Here is a 27,431-nt window from a genome sequence, read left to right on the forward strand (position 1 = left end):
GCCCTTCCCCACAGCCTGTCTGCACAGAAGCACTTGCTGGGTGCTCTGCATTTCCCTTCCCTCACTCTTGGGTCTCTCCCACACCTCCCAACTCGGAGCTTTCAGCTGCAAGGAGTTCAAAGCTGGTCTGTCCTTCAGGAGTTGGTCTAATTCTGCCCTGAGCAAACTCTGGATTTGTGTTTATTGCAGAACTTCCTGTGTGTCTAAAATATTCCTTGCAGGGTTCTGCCTTAGGGAAGGGGAACCTCCTTGGTGGCAGCTTGGGCTTGGCACACACTTGAGGAGGATGTCTGTTTTCAATGGGGAAACTCAGGAGTTTTAGATTGGTTCAAAATACAAAAGAAGATGACCCCTCTTTGGCTGTGTACAGCCAGTTCTCTGAGCAAAGCAGGTCCCAGGTGAGTGAGGAGAGACAAAATGGGCATGGGGTATGTGGAGCAAGGTTGTCCACGCTGCGTCAGACCTCAAGGCACAGCTTCTCTGAGCAGGCCAGAGCTCCTTAGGAGAGTCCCTGCTGGATCAATATCAGTCACTGAATGCTGCAATCACCTCTTGTGTAATAAGAACAGCAATAAAAGACACCTTTTAAAATAGGAATACATACTTGCTAGAAGCTCTTTGAAATATTTCTCCATAACTGAAAAAGGAAACCCTCCTAATGAACTGCAGTAGAGTGGAGGTAAATCAAGGTAGAGCCATGGTTTGTCAGGACTTGCTTGATGCTAATAAGCCCCAGGGTGCATTTAGAGCTGAGCCCTGGAACCTCAGGACCTGAGAGGAGATTGTACAAACCTGTCCAAGAGTCCAAGTCAGAAGAAAACCCCAAAGTGTGTCAAGGCATGAATGGGTCCCACTGAGGTCCATCCCAACACAGGCTCCTCATGGACTCCTTGGAGGAGAGAATTGGAAGCCAGGATGGCACAAAAACTTCTCAAAGACTCAGTGTGAAAAGGAAAATCCAAAGTACTTTAAAAACCTTGAGTACCTCATAGTATTAATGAGCCCCACTGAGTGTCAGTACAAGGCTCTCAAGGGACTCGTTAAAGCAGATAACTGGGGCCATGATTGCATAAACCTCTCCCAGAGTCTGTATCAGAAGGGAAACACCAAGTACCTTAAAATAACTGAAGTACCTTGAAGTATTAAAGAGCCCCACTGAGTGTTGTTACCGACAAAGCCTCTCCAGGGACTAATTACAGCAGATAATTGGAGCCCATGATTGCACAGACTTCTCAGAGACTCCAAGGCAAAAGCAAAACCCAAAGTCCTTTGAAAAACCTGCAGTCCCTGGGAGCATTCAGGAGCCCCCAGGGCCATTGCTGAGCAAGGCTCCCCAGGGACTCCTTCCAGCAGATCCGTGAGGCCACTGGGATGTGGGCTAGGGGGGGATGCTGAGGGCAGGACAAGGGGCTGACAGTGCCCAGCCTGGCTGGGGCTGTGCCAGGAGGCCCCAGGGCCTCAGGACAAGGTGTCTCCACCCAGCCCTTGGTGGCACAGACCCTGCTGTGCCCCAGGACACCAAGACTTGGCTTCTCTTTGTCCCCACCTGTCATCAGTGCCTCCAGTTCTCTGCTCTGCCTGGGGCCTGGGGTCACTTTCTGAGTCGTGTCCCTCAGTGGGACCCATTAAAAGTCCAAGAAACTTTGGAATTGGATTCAGACTTGGAGTTCTGGAGAGGTTTCTTCAGCTGCCTCTCAGGGACTGATGTTCAGGGCGTGAGCACAAAGCCCCAGAGGGTCATTAAAGTCCTGCTGCTGTGTCTGTGCTGCTGAGCTGGGCTGGGCTCCTGGAACAGAGGCAGCTCCTGGTAAGCAAGAAGAGCTTCAAAAGCACATTTATCTTGATGAGCAGCTCTTGTGGCAGCCCAGCAGGGCTGGGGCACTGCCTGTATCCAGCCCGGGCACAGCCCAGAGGCACAGAGAGCTTCAATCAGTCAGGGCTGGGAAGGTGCTGAGAAGTGCCTGGGGCAGAATCACTGCCAGCCCTTGGCACAGGAACCTCTGGCTGCAGGACAATGCAGCTGCAGCTCCTGGAGCCATCTCCTAAAGCTGGAACATCCCAATGCCTACAGACTCTGTGAGTACATTCTCTGAGTATTTCTGGTGCAGGGGAGGTGAAATGCTCATGAAGCTCTGACATGCTGAGGGGTTCTGATCAGTCATAGAATATTTCCCCGAAAAGGATTTTGATAAAAATGAGGAAATTTCCTAAGACTTTGTGTTCAGATTCCTACTACTGGAGAGTGGAACGGAGCGGGGATGAATCCCTACTATTGGAGAGTGGCAGTGAGGGGGGATAAATATTAAGGGATGATTATGAATTATTAGTTGTGAATTTTGACACATGACTGAGATATCTGAACTGTTATTTTAGTGACCAGTAGGCTCACAGGAGATCCCTATTGTGCCTTCAGCTTCTCTGCCCATGAACAGCAGCAGCATCACCTTTGCTGGACCCATCAGGCTCAGTCTGAGCCGTCCTTTCTCCAAGCTGCAAACAGAACCTGCCCCCAGCCAGTGCCCTGCAAACAGGCAGGGTTCTGTAAAGTCAAGGAGAGTGCACAGAGATTTGGGGTCTGTGAGTGCTGGTAGGGAGAGATCAGACACACAGAAACACCTGCAGGAGGAAAATCTGCAGGAAGCAGAGAGAGGATCAGGGAGTGAGAGAAAACAAAACCCAGCAATGCTGTGGCAGGGAGAGTTTAGAGATGTCCACAGGGTCAACTGCACCTTCAGCACGGGGACCGTGCCAGCCTGAGCTGCCCTCGTTCCTCTGGCTCTGTGCACAAAACACGGCGTGGCAGAGAACGGCAGCAGGGGCCTGTGTGTCCCAGGGCCCTGGATTTGTGCTACTTCATCTCCACAAAGATGCAGGCAAAGTGAAGAAGCCAAACTGTTTATTAATGAAAGGAGAAGCAAAGGAATGAGCTGGGTGGGGAAAAAGGGGAAGGGCAGGATCTGAGGACTAGAGGGAAAGAGCCGTGAAAAGGGAGGGAGAATGGAGGGGAAAAAGAAGGGATAGGCAGAGTCTGAGGGCTGGAGGGAGGGAGCTATCTATAAGCAGGGAGAGGGCTGAAGCCATGCAAGTTTCCCACAGGCTCAGCTGTGCCAATCACGAGCTGTGCCTGGAGCTCCAGCTGGTCTCTTCTGGTCTCAAGGCAATCTCATCTTCCATGGCATTTGCAGGTCTTCTACAAACGCTGGTTCTTCTGTGCCAGTTCTGTAACTCTCCAACTGAATATCTGTTTAACAACTATGTTTGCCTGGGAAGGGCTGTCATCTCTCCTCAGGGCTTGAAGGGCTGGAAGGGAGAGGAACAGAGTCATGGTCAGAGACTGGATCAGTGGGAATCCTAGGAGACCTTTCTGCCAGGGCCATCCCACCCAGCTCTTGCCATGGCCACAAGAGAGGGGGTGTCAACTGGATCAGCTGGCCACGAATCTGCCCCCCCCATTCCCACATCCCTGAAATCTCTCTGTGCTCGGCCCACGCCACCCCTCATCCACACAGGGAGCGAAGCCCACCGCAGCCGGGACAGGGATGGCAGCTCTCTGCCCAGGCATTGCAGCTCTCCCTGCCAGCCCCCGCTGTCAGCCCGCTGACCGCACTCACCCTCAGTGAGGAGCTGGAGCTCTCCTGGCTGCCCCCTGAGGTGCCGCCCGGCCATCCCTGTGAACACAGAGCCTGTCAGGGCGGCAGCGGCACAGCTCCCTGCCAGCGGCGCTGCCAGCGCTGCGGCCACACGCCCTGCTGGCCCGGCAGGGCTCAGCCCGGGCCCTTGCCGCACGCTGCCGCCCAAGGGCACGGCTGCCAGAGGGCGGCAGCAGCGCCCGGGCCAGGCGGGGCTCCACGGCGCCGGGCCCGGATGGCGCTGCCGGGGCAGCGGGCGGGGCTGGGGCCGAGCTGCGGCGGGCCGGGGAGGGAGCCCGGCCTCGGGGCTCACCCATGAACCTGATGGCCACCTCTCGCAGGGGCTCCTGGGGGCTCTCCAGGTAGCGCAGGGCCCGGCGCAGCTGCTCGGCCGCTCGGCTCGTGTCCTCTGCCAGCTGCAGAGAGCGGCAGCAGGGAAGGCTTGGCGCGGGCTCAGCCCCTGTGGCGGGCGCTCCCTGCGCCCAGCCCCGGCCTCCCCTGCCCGCACAGCCCTGAGGCGCGGCCAGCAGCCGCTGGCGCCGGGCTCCGCAGGGGGCAGAGGGCCGGCTGCTGCCCGGGGAGCCGCGGGGCCGCCCCGCAGCCCCGCCGCGCCGGGGCTCCATGGGCACCCGGCTCGGGCCCACAGCAGCCTGGAGAAGAGCCTGTGCCGCCTCTGGGTGCAGCAGCGGGCAGGGGCACAGCTGCCAGCCCCGCACACTGAGCACTGCGCTCAGCGGCCTTCTCCAGGCTGAGGCTGGGGATTCCAGGCCGTCCTTACCAAGACCTCAACAAACGTCAACAGCTTCTCTGTCTCCACCAGCTCTTTGAGATCCCTCCTGTTCAGGAACCCGGCCGCACAATGCAGCATTTCCCGAGAAGCCTGGAGAGCAGCAGAGACCCAGAGATAGCCCCACAGCCCAGGGCACAGGACTCACATCCCTGTGCCACAGCCTGGAGGAGGCTGCAGCTCGGGATGTGAGCAGGGCAGCCGGCAGCCCAGCCCCCTGCCAGGGGGACACCAGCAGCCCACGAGTCATCACCTCGGCCACAAGCTGATTCTCATCGTGGCAGTGGAAGAAGAGTGCAGGAAGGCTCTGGCACACCACTGACTTCAGGGGCTTTTTTCCCTCCTCTACTACCAAATCCATCACCTTGAAGAAGAGGTCAAGGGAGAGCAGCTGCACATGGCTGTTGTCCTGAATGAAAGAAAGAAACCTCAGCGCCATCTACTCCAGGCCCACCTGAAGAGTACAAAAATCCACAGTGCACAAAGTTTCTGGGCAGCACCCAGTGCTCGAGGCTGGGGATACAAATCCTTACGTGGTCGAAGAGCAGCAGGAGAGCCTCAGCCATCTTCGGGGCAGTGGTGCTGGATACCAGCATGTCTTTGCTCTTGAGCAAATTAGTGAACACAGAGAGCGTCATGCCAACCAGCTCTCCGTCTGCATCACCCAGCAGCTCCAGAAGGCTTGGAGACAGAGTGCCCATTCTCCTGGCCTGTGTGGAACACAAGGCTGTGCTGGGAAGCCATGGACGGCTGCAGCGCCAGCACCAGCCCGGCACTGCAACCCCAGCCTGCAGCTGCAGGGCCCACAGGCCAAAGGCCTGCCCCAAAGCAGTGGGGCAGGTGAGGCAGGAGAGCTGGGAGCAGCGGGCTCAGCTGCCTCAGCCCTGCCAGCCCATGGGGCTGCTTTCCCCAGGGCAGCTTCAGCCGCTGCCCCTTCTCACCATCGAGGGATCCTTGCTGAGCACCACGAGGCCTCTGAGCGCCAGGCGACGCCTCTCCCTGCACTCGTTCCTCAGGTGCCTTGACATGATCTCCAGGATGCTGTCAGCACATTCCCTCAAGTCCAGCCACTCGAGGACCTGAAAGGCACAGGGCAGTGACAGGGCACCCGGCCAGCAGGAGCCCAGAACCGCACAGGGCTGGGCCCAGGCAGCAGCACAGGGCACGGGCACCGTCCCAGGCAGCTGCGGCTACGAGAGGGCAGAGAGCTGGGAGGCAGCTCAGCCAGGCAGCGCTGGCCTTCAGGCTCACCTCCACAATGAACGCCAGGCCGGGCAGATCCCAGTGTGGCTCCTCCCTGCTGAGCAGCCCAAGCAGGCGCAGAGCAATCCCAGAACACAAGGAGAGGGAGACACGGCGCATCTCTCTGGAATGGCAAAAAAGACACCAAGAGCCTGAGGTGGGGGGACCAAACCTTGCCCAGGACTGACTCACAGAGGTCTGGTCTTTGCCCAGCATCCCTGGAGAGGATGTGAGCACTGTGGGAGGTGGCCCCTTCTGGGCACCCTCCTCTCCCAGCCTTTTCCAGTCTCCTTGGCCGTCCCTTGGTGACAAGGCCCTCTGGCCCATGACCACAGGGACTGTGTGGGGCACCCGGGCACAGGGCACAAATGCTTGGGGCAGTGTGGAGGAGAAGGGGGTCTCACCTGGCCAGCAGACCCACGGCATAGTGCTGGGTGTGAGCACACAGCAGCGTGTCCCAGCCACACTTACGCTCCATAGCCATCACCTCCTGGTCACACTCCAGTCGGCAGAGCAGAGCCTTCATGGCCTGCACTGCAAACCTGTGTGCAGAGCAAAGCCCAGGTCACATTGGGAGCACTGGCACTGGCCACAAGGGCAGGGGAAGGACAGGAGGACTGGGACCTGCTGGGCTTGCTGGGAAGGTGGTGTTCCTCCTGGCATGCTCTCCAGAAGTTTTCAACTTCCTCTGGTGGCATCTGCTGTGTGGTGATGACAACATGGAAGAGCAGAGCCACAAACAGGCGGGAGGAATAAAGGATCATGGCCTCATGGCATTGTGGCACAATGACCCAGATCACCAGAGTTGCCTGCAGAAGAAGCAGCCCAAGACAGCGCTCAGTGCCCTGGTGTCCATGGGGCAGGGCCCAGGGGCAGATGCAGGGGAGCAGTGGGCCTGGTGTCCCCTGAGTCTGCCCCTAGCCCAAGTTTCATCCCAGCGACTGAGGCAGGGAGAGGATGGAGAGCTGCTGGAGAGGCAACCGGGTGGCAAGCAAAGGCCAGTTCCAGAAACTCACAGCCAGGGCAAAAACGTCCTTGTTGTCCCCATCGGAGGTGCATGTGCTGTGCACAGGCCAATCCTCCATCACACAGAGCAGTGTTGCCAGCACCTTCTCCATTGTTGGTCGTGATGAGCCTATGGCTCTCCACATCATTGCAGCAGCTCTGTGGGATCAGGGCTCTGTGTCAGGGGAATCTCAGTCACAGTACCATGCCCTGTGCAGCTGTGGGGGCACAGGTGACTGAGCCCCGGTGCCCTGAGGGGCAGGGAGGGAGCATTGGCAGCAGGCTGGGCAAAGAGAGGGGCCCGAGGGTCCTGGAGCTCTCTACCTGTCTGGCAGAGCCCATTGGACAGGCTGTGATGGGCCACGGGCCCTAAAGGCTGGTGAGCCCTGAGCTCTCAAGGCACGTGGGCCCCGTACCTGTCACACGTTGGGGCACAGTGCAGGAGGGTCAGCGCCACGTCTGCAGGGTGTTCCTCAGCCAGCCTCACAATGTCACTGTGCAGCCTGGCATCCACAGTGACGTGGGACATGAGACTCTGGTGGATGTTCTTCACCATGGCTGGCACCTGGAGGAGGCATGAGGAAGACCTGGAACCCTGTCCAGGGGAGCAACTTCCCCAGTTTCCCCCCAAGAAGTGCCTCCCTTCCCGTTACACTGCACTGATCTCAAAGGCTGAGGGGGCTCAGTGACCAAGGCTTGAGGGGACACACGGCCCTGGGAGGCCTCCAGCCCTGGCCCCAGGCTGCTTACCTGTTCCCGTGTGCAAACAGCACTCTCCTGGAAAAAATCCTTAGTGGGAGTACAAATCACAGGGGGAGTGGGCATGGTGTCAGCATTTGGGATTTCTTGAGTCTCTCCAGAGTTGACAGTGATGGTCACATCCTCAGTTACTGCCTCGTCAGCCTTTGCCCCTTCATCTCTGGGAGTCATTACAGCCTTGCAGTCTTCTGAGCACTGAGCCAAATCTGTGCTGGTGTCAGTGTTTGCAATGCCCTGAGTCTCTCCATGGTCAGTGTTTGTGATGGCCACATCCTCGGTCATTGATGTGAGAAGTGCCTTCACGCAGATTTGAGTCACTGAGGTCTCAGAGTCTTCTGAGAGCTCAGCCAAATGCAGGCTGACATCAGGCTCTGCCTGGAGCTGGCTCAGCCCCGAGTCAGGCTCAGCTGGGCCCTCAGCTGCTGCGGTGCTGGTCTTCCTGCGTTGAATGCGCAGAAACTTCGGGAATATCTGCAGAACCAAGGACAGGGAAGTCAGGGGTGTTCCATGGCATGCTCCAAGCGTAGTGCTCAGCTGAGCAGGGACAGCAGGCCCAGCCCATGGCTGGGATGGCTGCAGGTACCTTCAGGGTTCTGCCGAAGCAGCCGTGGGCGGCTTCCTTCTCTTGTGTCCGGTCCAGGGATGCATCTGGCAAAGAGCGAGCGCAGCCAGAGCTGAGGGGCTGCGGGAGAGGCTGGAGAACACAGCCCAGTCCTGCGCTCCCCAGGCAGGGACAGCCCCGGGATGCCCCAGGGGGATGGAGCATGGCCACTGCGGGGTGTCTGCCTGGGCCCTCTTCCGTCCTGTCCATGGGCATGTCCCCAGGGGATGGGATGCCATGGAATGGCATGGCATGGCATTGGATGGGGCAGGGCCTAGCTGGCTGGCACCATCAGCTCTGTGGCCCAGCTCTGTCACTCACCATCCTGCAATGGCTGGAAATGCTTGGGCTCCTCAAGCCGTTTTCCTGGGGCAGCTCCAGGGCCTTTGTTTTTTTCCCCCCTGAAGACTTTAAATAGGCTGAGAAATCTGCCTGCCATTCCAGAGTCTGGCCTTGAGGTCACCTTAAAGAGAGATGCCTTGTGAAAGTTCTGAATCAGCAAGTCCTTCACTTGTGCCTTGAAGGCACCTGAGGCAGAGAAGCCTCAGGAAGATTACAGGACAGCAAGTCCTGCACTTTGGTCTCAAGGGCTCCTGCCACAAGGACAGGAAACACCTCTTAAATGGGTTTGGTCACTAAGTGCCAGGGTCTCGCCTCGAGTGTGCAGGCCAGAAGGATGGGAGATGCCTCAGAAAAGCTCTGAGTCACCAAGTCCCTCAGTCTGGCCTCAGAGGCACCTGCAAAAGAGAAGCCTCGGGAAGGCCACAGGCCACCAAGACCTGCAGTCTTGCCACGAGGACACCTGTAGGAGTAATGCCTTGGAAAATCTCCAGGTCAGACACGAACGAGCGCTCCTCACGGCACCGCTCTGTCCCGTCCTGTCCCGTCGCGTACTCCAAGCACTGTGCCCTGCTCTTGTCACCACCAGCTCCAATGTCACCACGTGTCACAAAGGACACATTCCTCCATTCCATGCCACAGTGACCGTGCTGCAGCGTGTCACAAAGGGCCCTTGCACACACTGCCACCTGCCCTGGGGCCGCCCCCAGCCCACCCAAAGTGGCCCCGGTTGGAAGGAATCCCTGGCCCCAAGTGTCTAAGGCAGCCCGACAGGATCTTTAGGAAGGGCTCAGCCCATCAGCAAGCGCTGCCCTGCTCTGCGGGCTCAGGGCAGCAGAAGGAGCCCCCAGGGCTGCCGAGGCAGCCGCGCTGGCAAGGGCATGGGGCCTTCCACAGAAGCTGGCACGGCCTCCTTGGGACACGTCCCGGCTGCTGGCCATCCTAAACCCGCGGCTGTGACAGGCACAGGGAACGTGTGGGCCAGGGCACCAATGCTGCTCTGAGCCCTGGGGCCCGGGCAGCGCTGCCATCAGCAGGTGTGGCAGAGTCCCCGCCCAAGCACACCTGCCACCCCCTGAGCCCTGGCAGCGCTGCTGCCCCTCTCCTGCCCCAGAGACCTGTGCCCCGGGGGACTTCTGTGCCACAGGGAGCCAAAGCCCACGTGCACTGGGGGCTGTGCTCCTCCCTGCAGGGGCTGTTGGCAGCAGCACCTGGAGCACTGCTGCAACACTTGCTGTCTGTCAGAAACTCTTACTACATGCTGAAATTATTTTCTTGAAGTAATTTCCTGCAGCACAAAAGCATCTTTACTGTGACAAAACAGAACAATCTGGCATTAAAGACTCCTCATTTCAGGAAAGCTTCACTTTCCATTTCTCAACTGAAGCAATTCCAAAAAGTTGCAAACTCCCCCAATCAATTGCAATCGACTGAGAACATGACAGCTGGAAATTGGCTTCCCATCTCAAAGCAGCATCTCATGTGCCTTAATGTCATGCATTGGGAGTCACTTTACAAACATAACACTACACAGAGGCAAACAGAAGGCCATTCTTTGCTTTCAAATGATTTTCAATGAATGGACGATAATATCCGCATTCACTTAAGGAATAGAAGCTCTAAAAGAATGAAAGTCCACTCAGTGTTACAAAAGTAGCCCAATGAAATGAATAGATGGCAAAAGGGCCAATCCTCCCCTTGGTAGAGATATCTAACTGGCCAATAAAGTACAGCTCTCCCCTCTTCTTCCCTGCAGGAGAATCAGGACCATGAACAGAAATAGTCACAGCTGTTCTTTCTGCCCTCCATAATGAAAGCTGTGCCAAACCACAGATGCTGCCTTCAAACTGACCCAATTCCAGCCTAGACCTCTCACCTTCCAGACAACTCCTTCCCCAACCTGCCCCCAGCACCAACCCCTCCAAACACCCGCACAGGAGCCCTCAACACCCCGCCAGGACCCCCAGCTGTCCCTGTCCCTCCACAGAGCTTTCCCAGCCTCCAGCAGACCCCCTGGTTCCCTGCACGTGCCGTGGGATGGCCCTCAGGAGGATCTGCTCCAAGGCCTTTCCCGGTAGCAAGCTCAGGCTGCCAGGCCCATGGTTCCTGGATCATCCTTCCCACCGAGCCTTCCTGTGCACGGCTGTTCCCTTGGCACATTTGCGCTCGGCTGGGACTTCTCCACTCACCCAGGGCTGCTGCTAAAGGATCGAGAGCAGCCTGGCAAGCTCTTCCTCCAGCTGCCTCTTTCCTCTTGGGGGAGGAAGAACATTCCACAGGCAAGAAACTGGTGCCTCCACAGACCCTGGATCCATGCTGGGACAGACATGGACGTGAAGTATGTCATATGGAAAAACTCTTTATCACTAACCGCTCGCATTGTTTTTCTCTGTTCCTTTGTTACCCGTGGTATAAAGCAATACTCACTCGTTTCTCATACACAGAGGCCCCCACCTACAGAGCTCACTCACACCATGTGGGTTCAAGTCTGATGGGTGCCTTGCACAGGTGGCACAGGGAGTCCCACCTACACGGTCCCGGGTCAGGGGCGAGCGTCTCCTTGGTGGGTTAGAGTCCCAGAGTACAGGAGTGGTATGCTAACTGGCATTGATTAAATGTGGCTGGAATTTGGATTGGGAGCTGGTTTAGAGAGTTTATTAAGTCTGGCAGTATATCATGTGTGTGTGTGTGCATGTGTTAAGTCTGTCACTGCAACATCGTTTATCCCTTGCCTATGTGAAGGTAAGGAAGGGAATGTGCTCAACACTGTTACCTTTTTCCTTTGGGCATGGAATGCTATTAATTGGAGTAGAAGTAGTCAGAAAATTGAGTGTGTGTTCCAAGGTTCATCTCTAAGAATGCAAGAAGTGGAGACACAATCTCAGAGGGAAACAGCATTGTATGATCTTGCAGATTGGAAACTGAAATGTGTCTAGAGAATTTAAAATACTGTGAGGAGGTTCTGGAGGACATAGGTCACTGGCAGCCTAGCTGGGAATTTTTTCCAGCAATAGGATGATATCTTTTGGATGCTTGGAGCACCTTAAGTGCTAAGACAAATTTCTAGTTTGTGGGGAAGCCCCTAAGTACCCTTTTGTGTTGTATGAAAGAGTGTGAATGTATGGAACTGCATTTGCATTGTCACCCTGAGGGGCTTGGCAGGTGAGGGACAAGGAAGAAGTAGATGGTGAGAAAGGCCAGAGTGACTCTGATGCGAATGAGATTTACAATCTGACAGGAACCAAGTGCAGTAGCTCTACATGCATTTCCACTTTCCAATGACAGGAGTGGCAGGGAAAGTAAAGTGACTGATGCCCTATGCTCCTTGTAACCCTCTGATCCCTTGTTTGTTGTGTAGGGGGTGTAGAGATTGTAGTCCTTGTAGCGGCCCAAACAATTGGCCCATAGAAGAGAGCAATAGCCTACTTCTCAAAACAACTGGATGAAGTGAGTAGGGGACAGCCTGAGTGTGAGCAGTTGCTGCTCTTGTTTCAAACATCCAAGAAGCCTGAGAATTCACTCTAGGTCAACAAATAATTGTATTTATCTCACATTCAGTAGCAGCACTTCTTGAGCAAAAGGGTGTGTATTGGCTTTCACCTTCCAGATTGTTTAAACATCAGGCAGTTTTGGTGGAACAATGTGGTATTACCAAACTAATCTCTTCTCTAGTTAATCCAGCAGCATTCCTGGTCACTCACCAGACAGACAAGGAACCTTTGTAGCATGGCTGTATCAAAACCATGAAGTCACTTTATTCCAGCTGCCCAGATCTTTAAGAAACCCCAAATCCAGGAGCAGAATCTCAGTACACAGATGGGAGTGGCTTTGTACAAGCAGATCAGTGAAAATCAGGATATACAATTAGCACAGAGCAAGTCAGCTCAGAAGGCAGAGATAATCACTTGAACCTGTACCTTCTGACCAGCCTGAGGAAAAAGGATCAATATATGAACAGATTCCAAGCATGCCTTCAGAGTAATACGTGCCATGAAGCAGTTTGGAAAGAAAAAGGAGTATTGACAGCTCAAGGAAAGCAAATTAAGCATACAGAAGAAATCTTAAAATTGTTGGAGGCAGTACTAGTACCTCAAGTGGTTGCAGTTATGCACTGCAAAGGACATCAGAAAGGAGAAACAGACCCCAAAAGGGGTAACAGGTTGCAAAAAGAGCAGCAGAACAAAGCCATGCTGAGTTTTGGGCACTAATTCCCAAAGGTAAGGAAGAATATGACAATGATGTATGTCATAGAATCAGGAAGATCTAGAATTAGCAAGGAATTTATGAGCAGAATGGAAACATATTCTTTTTGCAACTCCTCAGGGATAGACAGTTATACCTGAAAGAGCATTGTGAAAATTAATTACAGATGAACATAATTGTATACAGTGGGAAGGGGATGCCTTACATAATTATTTGATGAGGACAAGTGTAAGATGCAACCTGTACTCTAGTGGAAAGCAGGTAAGCCAAGGGTGTGAAATAATGTCTCAGAACCAATCCACAAACTAGGACTAGAGTTGAGCTTGGCACAGTAGACAAGGGACAATATCCTGGACAGTACTGGCAAGTTGACTTTTCTGAATTGCCAAGAAAAGGGGGCTACAAATACCTTTTACCTTTCACTGATACCTTCTCAGCATGACCTAAGGCATTCCCAAGCCAAACAAATAAAGCCAAAGAAGTTGTCAAGATTTTGTTAAACAACATAATGGCCTGGTTCAGATTGCCTTTAGACATCTCCTCTGATTGAGGGCCACGTTTCCTAGCAAATATTGCACAGCAACTTTGCAATAATCTCCAAATCCACTGGCACCTACACATGCTGTATTGGCCCCAGGCCAGCAGCCAAGTGGAAAAGAGGAATTATCTGCTAAAAGAACCAATAGTCAAAACTGGACAAGGGGCCAACATACCTTGGCCCCAGGCCCTACTTTTGGCTTTATTATGGATTCCAGGAGACTAAGAACAAAAGAAAATCCGAATCCCTTGGAAATACTGTACAGAAGACCATATAAGCATAACTATCAAGGGGAAGATACTGTACAAGTTGGGGAGGGGTATCTGCAGAACCATGCTGTGCAACTAACACAACAGCTGCAGCAAATAAATCAACACATTTTGAGCAGAGGAGCAAGAGGATGCTCCTCTCCACAAATCCAGCCTGGGGACCAGGTATATGTCAAATCCCCTGGGGGAAAGCCTCTTATCCCAAAATGGAAAGGACTCTAATTAGTACTTTTAATCACTTATACAGCCTTTAAGGCTTGAAGCGTTAACCTCTTGGCTACACTATTCCAGAATTAAAAGACTTCTGGAAAAGGCAAGTGGAGTCCACAACTGGACCTCAGAAAGAACAGAAGAAACCAAGATGTGTTTTACACCATCATCATCTTCCCAATATTTCTGATCGGAATCCAAGGCACAGTAGATGACTGTCACTACCATCATGATCTCCTTGGCCTGTGAGATCCTGGTAGATGGAGCACTCAAAAATATTCAGGACCTAATTGGCTAAAGGGGATTAATAAGGTAAAAACACTTTACACCATTTTAAGGATTAATGACCGAGCAGTTGAAGATTGAGGAAAACCTGACTCCATGCTGGCCTTTCTTGTCCCACCTGAAAGCAGGACCTCTATGGCATGTAAATTTGAAACTCACAAACCTCTTTTAGATGAGATTACTGCAGTGACCATGTGCATCCGTGACCTTTCTAACAAGCAGCATGTGAATCCATTCTCATGTGATTCCTATCAGGATTTTTGTGCTATGCAAATTAAAAGGGGAGACTATAACCTAGCACAAGATAGTTCCCTTCTTCTGTGGGGCACAGGTGGGGTGGGAGGACCATCATCACACAGAGATACAGGAATTGAGCCTGCCAGGAATGCGACCCAACACATATTGTTTCCAGCAGGCAGCTCTTGTGCCACTAGAATAATAAACCGTCCTGCTGGTATGCTTAGTACATGGAACAGGTCTCACAGAGGATTTGCTTTTGAGAATTGAATTTCATTCTTGGCATATTCCAGGCCATCAGAAACAGTAACCAGTCAAGTTGGAGAGGAAGCCGGGAGCACAATCATCCTGTTAGGGTATATCATGCCCAATGTCATGACCGTGTGATGGCAACCCAGATATGCATGGAATCCTGACAGCACAACTACATCCTCTTATGGGCTGAGGTACTCAGAATACTCAGCCATTTGTAGTGGGAACTTTAGTAAAGTAAGTGTCCTCTGTAACACTACCAGGGGCCAGTGTAAGGTTTCTGAAGGTTTCTGAAACGCTTGCCTAAAGGCAGGCAATGTATCTGAAGAAACCTGTTACCATGCATTGGGTACTCGACAAGGAGTGAAACAGAACGGGTTACACAATAGGCATTTAAAATTAAAACAAACAGCTTTACATTAGCAAACAATGGCATAGCACGGGACCCATATGTGAAATAATATAGTCTTTCACTCTGTGGTAAGAAAAACAAATGAACAATTGTTGCTTTTAGATCCACAGTACTCTCTGAAAAAGCTGGATGTAAAGATAGAGGCTAAAAGATCCAAAATTAAACAGCAATACTACCCATTCATACAGCAAAGCCTAAAAGGCTGGGAGACATGGATACATTCCCATTCACCAAATCATAGGTCTAAAAAAGGCTTAAGGGGATGGTTGGGTCTGAACTGGGAATATGAAATTCTATTGATCAAGAAGTCTTAATAAATGAAGCACTGTGAGTTTTTATATTGGACAGACACAAACTCCTCTCAGATCAGGCCTGCTAACACTTGCCCAAACCCACAGCCTGGCAGCTAACCTATTAACCACCCTGGCCAACAATACACAGCAGGATTGTTTCCAGCACTTGTTGGCTTTATGGGAAAACTACAGGGTAACATTTCTTTAGCATTTCAGTGTAGACAAGCTCAGCTGTGGCTACGGTCTGTAATCTCAGGAAAACTTAAAAAAAGGAGAGCTGGGGAAATTGCCATGAGAATTAACTAAATCATGCCTAAAAATGAAACCACAAAGGAATTTGAAAAAGACTTCCACACTTGGTGGCAATTGGTCAATCTCCCATAAAATGAACAGAACCCTGCAGTCTTTTACATTAACCATTAAGAATGCAACAAAATACAGTGCAATTCCAATTTTGGCCCTTGGAGCTATAAGAACTCATGTAACTCTCAGTCCCATTCAGCATAATGTGTGGGCCATTTTCAACAAGAAAACTGGAAACTGGCAAACTCTTAGTATCAAAGCATGTGTGCCAAGGGATGTACTGAATTTTGTGTGCAAAAATGCAGGGCTTGACAGAGAGGATCGGTGTCTGCACACTGAGGGCAGCCCTTGTATTTGTGAAATGAGCCCAGTAACCCATGCACAGTCACAGGTATGTTATATGGGAAGGGGATATCCCTTGGTGAGATCTGCTTGCACAACTTTTACAACAGATTCATTAAATGAAAATGCTAATAGTACTGACTTCTCTATTTGTAATTCACAACCAAAAATGGATGTGACTTCAGCTGCACCACACAATAACTTCTCTTGAGCTTATGCAGAATGTGTACGATGTGTATCATGAAGCACCCAAAATTCCGAACTGGAAGGAACATTGATGTTCTAAAACAAATGCTGTACCAGCGTAATATAGAATGGCCAGTGGCAGAAGTCAAAAATGCATCTCACAGAGCCTTATGGACACTGAAATTGGTATCAAAGAAGTTACCAAAATCATCACCAAAATAGAGAAATAAAGAGAACATCATGAGTCAGATGTCTTCTTGTGATGGACAAATCTGCAATCAACAACAGCTCCTCCGAATTTTAGCTTCCTCAGCAAACCAGGTCTAATATAAAAAAAAAAAAAAAAATTAACCCTCCTCTTAACCATCATGAACCTATGGATGTGGTAGAAAATTAAAAGAGCAGCATAACAGTACATATGTCCTGTGGACTGTGGAGGGAATCTTGCAAAAGAATGTGCATCAGGATAAAGAGAAGGAGAGGATGAAACAAGGCCTTTGTTTGACACAAGCACAAGCAATTCACATAAGCAAACAAGTACTTAGCACAGACACAGGTAAGTACTTAGCACCAGTTAGCATAAGAAAAACCTGGGGGGCCTAACTTGACAGGAGAGGGACTTGAAAAAAGCTTTAGACACATTCTACCAGAAAAAGGAAGGGCAAGTAGGGAATGAGCCCTGTGCAGAGAAGGCATGAGGAAGAAGTGCTGCTTTAGGGCATGGAGACCGCTCTGGCCAGCGCCTGGACATCAGCTTCAAGTACAGGAATCTGACAGAATGTATTTCTAACCCCCTGCCTATGCAATCACCTCAGCAGGGTAAAGATGGATGGTATTTTTGATACAATTCCTACATCAACCCACTGAAATTTATACATGGCAGAGAAGCATTTTGGTGGGGTGCAGACCCCTGCCCTCCCGTCAGCTCAATAAAAGGGCTTTTGGTGGACAATGCATTTGTCTGCAGATTTCTTTGAATTAGGGAGACCCCTCGGGACTGCTGTATCCTGAGGGAACACCATGGGCCCTGACCTGTGCCTCAGCTTCCAGGACCGCTCTTGGCCAGCATCCTGACGTGGATGCAGGACAGCTGCCAGGCACTGCTGGGACCCAGCAGGACAGGACCGGCTGTCTCGTGCCCACGTAGCCCCCCTCACACAGCCAGGGCCACCCCGAACCCAGACAAAGGCTCACGTGTCAGCAGAGAGGAGCAAGGAGCACTGGGCAGCTCTCAGGGTATCTCAGCGTGGTGCTGCAGTGGGAGGGGCAGGCAGGCCACCCACCTTCAGGGCATCCCCTGCATCAACAGGGCGTGCATTTTGCCCTTTTCATCCCTCCACACCAGAAACAGGCCTGACATCTCCTCCTCTGCAGTTTTTCCACTTAGGACGTCATCTCACGCTTGGCCAGTGCATCAGATGAGGCCGCAATGGCTTCTGATACCACCTCCATGCCAACCACAGCTCCACTGTGTGCTGTTCCTCTTTCACAGGTTAACTTCCCATCAATTGACCAATCCATTGTTTCTCTCAAGGGTCACATTCCCACCAGTTCAACCATAAGGTTTCCTTCACTGTCTGTTCTTCATTATCTTGCTGACGTGCTCAACAGCGGATCAAATGTGGCAGGGCCTCTAGACACGACTTGGCTCCTGACACACGGGCTCCTTGTGCCACTGCTGGCCTTCCGTGTGCGCAGCAGGATCTGTACCTGCACAGGGTTGTGGAACTGCACCTTCAGCACAGGGACCGTGCCAGCCTGAGCTGCCCTCGTTCCTCTGGGTCTGTGCACAAAACACGGCGTGGCAGAGAACGGCAGCAGGGGCCTGTGTGTCCCAGGGCTCCGGATTTGTTCTGCTGCAGCTCCACAGGGATGCAGGCAAAGTGAAGGAGCCAAACTGTTTAGTAATGGTAGGGGAAGCAAAGGAATGAGCTGGGAGGGGGAAAAGAGGAAGGGCTGGATCTGAGGACTAGAGGGAAAGAGCCATGAACAGGGAGGGAGAATGGAGGGAAAAAGAAGGGATGGGCAGAGTCTGAGGGCTGGAGGGAGGGAGCTATCTATAAGCAGGGAGAGGGCTGAAGCCATGCAAGTTTCCCACAGGCTCAGCTGTGCCAATCACGAGCTGTGCCTGGAGCTCCAGCTGGTCTCTTCTGGTCTCAAGGCAGTCTCATCTTCCATGGCATTTGCAGGTCTTCTACAAACACTGGTTCTTCTGAGCCAGTTCTGCAGCTCTCCCACTGACTATCTGTTGAATTACTATGTTTGTCTGGGAAGGGCTGTCATCTCTCCTCAGGGCTTGAAGGGCTGGAAGGGAGAGGAACAGAGCCATGGTCAGAGCCTGGATCTGTGGGAATCCTAGGAGACCTTTCTGCCAGGGCCATCCCACCCAGCTCTTGCCATGGCCACAAGAGAGGGGGTGTCAACTGGATCAGCTGGACACCCAATCTGCCCCACCACTCCCCCCCTTTCAGGCCATTCCCACTGACTAAGAAGGTGTCTTATTCTTTTCCATCGGTGTTCTTCCGCCTCTGGGTTCCAGGGTATTGTGGTTGGCAGCCACTCCAGAATGCCTAGTTCATTCTTCATTCTTGTTTCGGCAAGAACCCCTTGTGTGAGGACACGAGGCTTGACTCCATTTTCATCAGAAGGCTGATTTATTATGTTATATATTATACTAAAATACTACATTACAACTATACTAAAAGAACAGAGAGAAAAGATCAGAAGGCTACAAAGACAAGAATAGAATAGGAATGAATAACAAAAATCCTGTGACTGCTCACAGCCTTGGCACAGGTGGCTGTGATTGGTCACTGATTTAAAACAATCCACATGGACTAATGGAAGATGCACCTGTGGCATTCCACAGCAGCAGATAGTTATTGTTTACATTTCTTTCCTGAGGCTCTCAGCTCCTCAGGACAGGAAAAATCCTAGCAGAGGCTTTTTCACTAAAATATCATGGCAACAGTTGTCTTCACGTCAGGGGAGATCTCAAAGGTATCAGTCAGCTCTAACCCTTTTTTATAGTGCTTTTGAAATGGGGGAAGGGGACCCATTTCAAAATAGTCTATTGATAAAGGGTACAAGGGAAGGGGACCCATTTCAAAATAGTCTATTGATAAAGGGTACAAGGAGTCCATCAGTAGTCCATCAGGAGCAGGTGTCGTCAGCAGCAGACGTCATAGGCAAGAACCATTGTCTTCTCAGTCCAGTGGTCGCTTTCAAAACTTGCTCCGGTCCCCACGCATGCCTTTCCTCACCCTACGGTGGGGATTTCACTCTCAATCCTTTTGGGAAGAAGAGGGGAGCTTTTCCATGTGGGGGTCGCATGTCTCAGTCCTTGAGGGAGAACCCTCTCCCATCTCAGTCCATCTGTCACGGTGGATGATGTACGGGGAATGGAGGGTCTTTTAGTGGTGATCTCTGGGAAGGTCATTCGAAAGAGAAAGTCCAGGCAAGTCAGAAGGGTGGAGAAATTCCAGCACTAGCGTTGCTAGGTGATGCAGGCGAAGGAGAGCACACTGCCCCTTCTTGGGTGCAGTGTTCCATGAGTTGAGCAAACACACCCGTAGGCAATAATCTGGCTTGGTGGACCAGACAGACCTGGATTTTCAGAACAGGATCTTTCCCTTTCCCCGGTGGTCTTGGCTTTCATGACGATCGAGAGGCAAAAAATGAGGGAAGTTTCGGACAGACTCTCACAGATGGTTGTGAGGCAAAGGAAGGGAACTCCAGACTGTCTCTCACACATGCCATGTGCCAGGCAGGATTTGGTGTCACCCAAGCACCCTCAGCCCCAGGCTGGCAGAGCTCCAGGCCCAGGATAGCTGTCCCTGGCCCCTTTCCCAGCTCCATGTTGGCCACAGGCCTTGCCCAGAGCCAGACGCCACTGGCAGCTTTCCCCCTTTGGCCACGCACAATTCCCTCACGCTGAGTGGCCCCAGTGGCACCCGGCTTGCCTGCCTGAGCCCTGGGATCCGCCAGCCTCTTCCAGGGCACCCTGAACCCCGTTCTACCCAAAAGGATGGCAGCAGCCCCTGTCCTTTGGCCCCCTTGGGAATATTGCCTGCTGGGGGTCTATGTACAAATCACCAACAGGATGGGACTGCTGTGGAACACACCTCGAGCTGTTTATTTGCCAGCATCAGTCTCATTACATGGTTATGACAATGGGAATATTGCAGCAGCTCATGTCCCTGACAGCAGACCGAGAACCCAGTGTTACAACTCCAAAGTTTTTTGGCCAATCACACAAAGCAAAAGCATATTGACAGTAGCTCTATCCAACCACTAGAAAAACATGTACCTTTGGGTAAAATAATGCTTGCTGATTTTGAATACAATACCTGTTTGTAAGCCTTAAAATACAATGCACAGAGCTCCAGAATTAAGCTTAGAACTTCCTAATCTCTTACTAGATATACTTTTCTGTAGCTTAGGGAGTTCTTCTAGCCAAGCGTTAATACACTGATCATTGTTCTCTTTGTCCTTATATTTCTACTACTTACATTACTTTTCTGCTAACAAACCTTAGGGCTACCACTTAGCTCTAATCACAGTTCTGCTGTCTCTGAGGCCTGCCTTTTGCAGCTTTTCCAAAATCCTCTGGCTCTGAGCATTCCCACAGAGGATGTGGCAGGGAGCTCTTGGCAAAGCTGCTCAGCCCTTCTGAGCCTGGGGGCTGCAGCTGCCCTCAGGCTGCCAGGGAGAACAGCAGCAGCCTCTTGCAGCAGCTGCAGCCTCCCGCAGCTGCCTCCCGAGCCTCCTTTGCTCCAGGCTGAACACGCCCGGCTCCCTCAGCTGCCCCTCACCAGCTCCAGTGCCATCTCTGCACGTGCCCCAGCCTCACAGTGTGGTCCCAAACCTGAGCCCACCATTCCAGATGCACCCGCAGCAGTGCCAAGTACTGGGACATTGGTCCTAAATCATAGAATATTCTGAGCTGGAAGGGATCCACGAGGATAGATCCTAAAGGATGCCAAGAATTCTCCCAGTGGTGTTCAAATGTAGAGAGCAGCAGAAGAAAGGAAGACGTTTTCGGTATCAGAGCATCAAACTGCCTGAATTAATCAAATTGGATGAAGAAAAAGGTTGCAAAGCAATAAACCTAATTTATTTACATACTGCTTTCCATAATTTTAAAACTTGGCTTTATGTGATTGCTTTATAGCATTTGTCACTTTCCTTTTCTTGAGTAGAAATGAAATAGTTCCTTTAAAAATAACACCGAGATATTCCCTCCCCTCACAGTCATGGAGGCCATCAATGATGGATGGCAGTAATGCATCTGGGATAAAATAGTTATGAAGGAAAAAAAAAAAAGAACTGCCTAGATTGCAGCCAGAGAAGAGACCACAGTGCCATGAGAGAGTCTCAGGGAAATTGCCTGTGGGGATGGATAGGAGCAGGGCAAGAAGCAGGAGCGGTCCATCAGCAGCAATTCCTCACAGCAGCACAGCGAGCCAAGGGAGCCTCCTCACAAGAGCCAAGTGGCCAGAGCTCCTCAGGACACTCCTCTGCCCACAGAAATGCAACAGCTAGAAGCCTCCTTTATTTCAGTGCTTAAGTAGGAGAATACCTTATGGCCTGGAAGTCCAGCATTAGGAAGGGGAAAATGAGGCACGGGCTTTTATGTCCTTTAAAAACCAAACTGTATATTTAAAGAGGATGAAGTAGACAATTTTGTAATAAAAACAAAAGAAATGTGAAGTGGAATGAAAGCTGTGCTTTTATTTCCACAGCGTGCAGAAGGTCACATGGAGCCTTTGGGTTAGGTGGGACAGAGGCTGGCAATAGGTGTCCTGTCTGTGAGGAGAGCCTTTGTCACCTCAGGTCCCTGAGGGCTCCCTCGGTGCCGGCAGGGCCCGGGGGCTCGGTGGCACAGGGCCCTGCTGGCCCCGCCGTGGGGAGAGCCCGTGTGCTGCTGCCTGGCAGGCCTGGGTTCCCGCAGTGCAGCCGGGGCTGCGGGCAGGCTGCAGCAGGGTTCCGTGCCCGCTGAGCCCCCGTGGCACCGGGACACCGCCCGGCCGGGCCGGGCACGTTCCGCCGGCACCCGGGCCCTGCCAAGGGCAGAGCCGCCTGTGGGCAGCGCCCGCGGGCTGCAGCAGCGCGGAGCGAGCGCAGCTCCACTCGGGGAGCGCTGCTCGGCCTGAAAGCCTGTTCCAGCGCCTTTCCTGCCGCTCGGGAGACATTCCTCGCCCGCAAGCCCGCAGGCTTGTGCCAGGTAATTCTGCGCTCTGCTGCCAGGGGGCGAACACAGCAGCCGCGGCTGTCTCTGCTGCATTCCAGCGCTGAGCACCAGCAGGAACAGCTTCAAAGCCAGGCTCTTGCTCCTGCCTCTGCCAGCTGACAGCACTTTGCTGGGAAAGAGTCACTGACCAGCCAAATGGCCTTCAAGGCCTTCTGCATGCAAATATTTAGCATTATTCTCCTCCAGCTTGCAGCGGGACAAATGCCTTGCAAGTGCAGAGGACAAGGTTGCAGGAGGGCTTGCTGCTGCAGATTCAGCTTGAATGCTAAGTGTCTCTGAAGAGCAGGAGAGCCAGGCAATCCCTGGGGAAGGAGGGTGACAGGGGAAGCCCAAAGGCCCCTGGCTTCTGCCCCACGTGCTGCCAAAAGGTGCCAGCACGGAGAGGGAGAGGCTTGAGGGCAGAGGCAGCAGATGGGTGCCAAGGGGAACTCTGGGCTTTTCCTGGGCACTGCCTGCAGCAGGTGCTCCAGCTGGGGCCTGGGATTGCCCCGTTGGGAGTGGGAGCAGCTGCCAGGGGCCGCTCTTGCAGTTGAACGGTCACAGCTGGGACTCCAGAGGGAGGCTGCAAAGCCCATGTGGAAACAGCCACATGCCAAAGTGAAGCCAAAGGTATTGACTGATAATTTTTCAGTTTGAAGACTCAAGGCTGTTATAATGACAATGGCCTTGTCTGTATCTATATTTGTATATCATGTTTCTATAAGAACAGTGGCTACCAGAATATTTGAATCATTCAAGGAGAGGTTGGACAAGTGTCTGTGTGCTCCTGTTTCACACCAGTTGTGCCAGTGGGGTGGTTCAGAAGCCATCACAGGATGCTCCTGTAACCTCCTCCGCAGCAAGAAATGATTCTGCTCCCTCCAGAGTGTGAGATACTGCAAGTCAATACCAATCGAAATGTAAATGTTGTCAGTCCTTTTTGTGGCTTTTTGAGATCTTGCATTGCAAGATTCCCTCTTGCATCTGTTGAGGGAATATTGTTATCTTTTCATCTAGAACTGTCTTTTAATTACTTTTTTTTACCCTCCATTTCTTTCCTTCTTCTTCCCACAAATGCTGCCATTCATGTGGGGCCCATTTTGTTGTCTACAGGCAGGGTTCTTAGGGCACTTTTGTTTTCAACATGGAACTAAATTTCCTGGAGCCTGTAGCAGTGGCCTGGTTTGTTGTGCTCTTGGCCAAATCTGGAGTTCAGTGCTGACTTGAAATGCAGCATCCCTGCTGGGGGAAGGGAAAAATGGATCTCTTGGTTCTCCCATTCTCAGCTATGTGTCATCCTTGTGTTTGGATGGTTTCTGTTTAGGAGCACTGGATTGAGTCCCAGTTGGGCACTCCAGGCTCTGAGTGCAGCAAGTCCCTGGAGATCTTGACCTCCCCTTTAGGCATGAACTCATGCAGATGGTGAATATCTGTTTGTTCTCTTCCAGAGAAGCTGACTCCAATTGAGGCTTCCTAATGGAATGGACAGACAAGCAGAAGAGAGACAATAGGTAGGAATGAATTTGATGTAATCTTGGCTTCCCGGGTGCTGTGATCAATGTTGTGATGGTTTAGAAAAAGAATTCCCCCTGCTATGCAAGAATCAGCATTCCAGAGTGGGAGAAATGAAGTAAGGATTGCCTGCCAGTGAGAGTGGCTTCAGAGCACATTGTTATTTTAAGAGCTTCTGTAACAGACCCAGGCCTGGATGTGATCCTGGGTCAGGACAGATTCTCTGCTGAACTTTCTGAAGCCAATCTCTCATTGTGGGAGCCAGTGCACTCCCTTCTGCAGTTGGGGATGCTTTTGGCCTAGGCGTATTTTCCTGTTTCAGTCTGTAGCAAAGCATGAGTTGCGTGTTTTTTTTGGGATGGGGGCGAATTGTGTGAATTTTTACTTCTTGTGTGACATAATTGTAGCTGATGAGGACTGTGGTGATGTTTCAGGGCAGGCATTCAGTTTCATCTGCTTCTTTGAACAGTCAGGTTGTTGGGGTTTCCCTGGTGACACATCAAGTGAGGAGCAGCTGCAGCAAGTACAGGACTATTTGTAAATCTGCAGTGCTGAGCTGTTTTCCCCCTGGAGATGGAGGGCTTGGGACTGTGCAGTCTCCCTGCACCAAGGCTCCCAGGTGCTGGGCATGATGGTGCAAAGCCTGGAGGTGCAGTTCCCAAAGCTTCCAAAGTTCCCTGACCTTAAGGGAAATGTGCAGGGTTCTGAGTGGGTGCAGAGCTCAGGTTTGCAAAGGGTTTGAAGAGCATCTGGACAAACACCTTCAAGGGCAGGCCAGACATGGGCAGCAAAGGTGTCTCCAGGGCTGGGGAGACTGGGAGATCTACAGGCTTATCTAAAAAGTCTGGGCATTTCAGTAGACAGCAGACTCATAGACTCTGAATTAGGAATGCCATCCAGTGCAAAAACCTGTTGATTGTAAGTGACGGCCCCTCAGGATGAGATGAGGCAGCTTTGCCTCGGCTCTAGGAAGGAATAAACTTTCAGGAGCTGATTGTTGGTGTGGTATTGGAGTAAATGTCACTGCTGGAGCAGACAAAGCTCTCCCCTTGCAACCCGGGACACTTGGGAAGTTGCATTTGAAAAGAAGAATTTATGAATTGTATGTACAGAGAAGACTTTGCAGCAGGGTAGAAATAGATACCTGCATGCACTGTGCCTGCATGCTTTTCCTTCCCTGATGTCCATAAATATCAGAGCCAGAGTTTGCCCCATTTTGCAGTAGTCTTTCAAAGGCCAGGGACAGTTTAAAGGATCTGGTTTCCCATGCTGGGACACTCTATTGTTGTTTTCTTGTGTTTTCTCAGCTGTGATTGAGTACATAGATATGTGGCTGAGGAGGAACAGGGGGATTTGACCTGGTGTTTTCTGAATTCCTGAGAACTCCTTTCTAATTACGCTGATAGGATGCCTTTAAATGCAGCTCCATGATTTTCTAGGGAAGCAGCTTTCCAAATGTATGTTTGAAGTCCAGAATGAATTTCTAAGGTTGTTAATAAAGTGGACAAAGTTCAAGCCTTGAAAGTTGAAACACCTTCAGAACAGAAGATTCTGTTTGACTCGCAAAGGGGGAGACTGGGGTGAGAGGTCTGAAGGAGAACAAGACTGGCGCTTTCTCCCATTAATCATTGCAAGTGGATTTGCCAGCTCATGTGCTGATCAGCCCAGTGACTGCTTCTGCCTTTCACAAGGAAATGGGGGGAGAGTCCTTCCCTTCCCAGACTTCTTGGTGGCTGGGATCAGGAGTAGCATTCCCTGAGAAGGATGTGTGCTGTCCCCTGTGTGTCTCATGGCTCTGGGGCACAGCACACAGTGGACAGAACTGATCTGTCCACTGTCAGCATGCTGAGGATTTCAACATTGCTTTGCTGCTGGCTGTGTGCCCTTGTGGGAAAGGCCCCGTTTCTGCAGGGAGTATAAACAGGGCCTGGAGTGTTAAGTCTCTTTTCTGTGTCTCTGTGTGAAAGGTGGAAGAACAACAGAGACTTGCTCCGTATTCTGGAGCAAGAGAGGCGGAGGAGGCAGGTGGCTCCAGAGGAGAAAGATCCATTCTTGGAGAAGACTCCCCTCTTTGCCAAGCCCTACAAGGTAATGGGAGTGGAGTGCAGGCTGGAAGGAGAGAAGGAAGGAGGCTTGGGGTGGGAGAGGAGAGCTGTGCCTTCTGCATGGGCTGTAGCAGCCTAGAGCCTGATTCCTGCAAACACGGCATCTTCCCATCTGCTGCACTGAGCTTGCCTAACTGCCCTTGTGGGGATGCATGGAGATTCCATGAAGATGCTGAGCAATGTCTCTTGCTGAGCTGGATCTCTTGCTTGGGCTGTTTCTGACATTTCCCCCTCTCTGTTCTTGTGCTGCAGATGGATAAAGAAGATGAGCTGTCAAGGCGCATCAAGAACTTGCTGGGCGACGTGGACTCCAAGGTGCTCCTGAGCCATGAGTCCCCTCTGAATCCCAGATGGATCCCAAAAAAGCCCCAATCCAAGTCCCAGGCCTCCAGTCACAAGCCAGCCTCCAGTAAGACAAATCCATGTGAGGACATATGGAGAGAATCCTCACCAGAATCACTGAGCACCAGACCTAAGCCTGAACAGAGCTACGGTGCCAGCAGTGAATGTCTCTCAAATGGGAGGTCAGAAGCCAAAGCTCCACAACCTGAAATCCTTCCTGAGCCTGTCAAGGTGAGTTCCATTGTTGGGGTCCTCTGTTGTTGCAGTCCCTCAAGGCCAAGGGAGCAGCACACAGGCCCTGCCTGGTTTGTGGCTCAGCCTCCCCAGAGGTCAAAGGCACTTGGTTGCCAGGTGCAATTTGGGGTTTTGCCAGGCTGATCCATCAGCACTGGGATGTTGCTGTGCCCTATGGAATGTAGGAGCCCACAGTGCTGAAGCACAGCAGTTGGTGTAGGATGGCCATGGAGATGGTTTTCAAATTGTGTTTGGCTTTGGAATGAGAAGGAAGAGCTGGAGACTGCAGCCAGCTTTTCCTGGAAAAAGCTGTTGATCAGCTGCAAAGGACTGCAGGCAACATCATGTGGAAAACGGGAGGCAGCTGAGAGAAGCAGAGCACTGCAGGGCCTTGCCTTCTGCAGGAGCCATGCTTCATGCCAAAAAGATGAAGCAGCAGTGTGGATCTCCAGCCCTTGAATGTGCAGAGTGCTGCAATCTGCCCTGAGGCTCCCAGCAGTGGGCAGTGTTTTTCCTTGCTGCTTGCAAGCCCAGTTGAGGGAGTGTGAAGAAAGGAGCAGGGATGCTGCATCTTCCTTGGAGAATGCAGTGAGGGAGGGGAAGGAATGTTTTTCTCTCAGACAAAGTGTTTCTGAGAGAGGGGTGGAGTCCCTGCCAGCTTCTGCCATCAGCTGGGGGTGGACTCAGCTCTTTGGGGTAGCTCAAAGTTAACTTCTCTCCATAGTGTGTCTCTGAGCACCCCTGGAGAGCCTCCATTGCTCCAAATTTGGCTGCTAAATCCATCACTTTGCCAAGCAAGGGAAGAGTGAGAAATGGTAGTCGGGGATTTGCAAATCCTGCAGGGGCAACAAGTGGATGCCTAAAGTCAGCCAGAACTTGCATAAACTGTGGCGCATCATTCCAGAAACATCAGAAGTCAGTGTCTTGTCCAGACTGCTGTTGCCTTCCGAAGAATAAGGAGTCTCCTTTTGTTTGGGTGAATAAGAAATATTCCCCTTTCTCTAGAAATAGCTTAGAAGAATTGGGATCTATTATTTCTGGCTGTTTTTCTTTTAACTAAGGAAGCTTCTTGCAGAACTTTTTAAATGCTGAGGCAGCCTGTGCCTTTGAAGAC

The 27,431-nt window shown here is 51.9% G+C and overlaps 1 protein-coding gene and 1 pseudogene across 1 annotated transcript; both read right to left on the bottom strand.

The window, feature by feature from the left end:
- The window catches only part of LOC135287585 (zinc finger protein 883-like), a 182,419-nt pseudogene that overhangs the window by 17,160 nt on the left and 137,828 nt on the right, over positions 1 to 27,431 (bottom strand).
- LOC135287537 (uncharacterized) lies at positions 5,051 to 8,858 on the bottom strand. Its single transcript, XM_064400830.1, has 10 exons — positions 8,345 to 8,858; positions 8,006 to 8,070; positions 7,414 to 7,893; positions 7,080 to 7,228; positions 6,675 to 6,822; positions 6,283 to 6,467; positions 6,063 to 6,200; positions 5,668 to 5,782; positions 5,358 to 5,495; positions 5,051 to 5,071 (listed from the first exon to the last, which is right to left on the bottom strand). Exons 1-10 carry the CDS (start codon positions 8,460 to 8,462, stop codon positions 5,051 to 5,053), a joined length of 1,557 nt encoding a protein of 518 aa, XP_064256900.1. The 5' UTR covers positions 8,463 to 8,858.

Source organism: Passer domesticus, chromosome 30 (assembly GCF_036417665.1).
Source record: "Passer domesticus isolate bPasDom1 chromosome 30, bPasDom1.hap1, whole genome shotgun sequence".
Lineage (NCBI taxonomy): Eukaryota > Metazoa > Chordata > Aves > Passeriformes > Passeridae > Passer > Passer domesticus.

What these genes read in the sequence shown, in the direction of transcription:
- LOC135287537 (XM_064400830.1), bottom strand. Translation starts at nt 8,462, where the DNA reads ATGGCAGGCAGATTTCTCAGCCTATTTAAAGTCTTCAGGGGGGAAAAA. An exon ending in TGTGCCCCAACGTGTGACAG is followed by an intron (nt 6,823 to 7,079) that starts GTACGGGGCCCA and finishes CTGATCCCACAG; the next exon opens with AGCTGCTGCAATGATGTGGA. An exon ending in TCAGCAAGGATCCCTCGATG is followed by an intron (nt 5,072 to 5,357) that starts GTGAGAAGGGGC and finishes TGGGTGATGCAG; the next exon opens with ACGGAGAGCTGGTTGGCATG.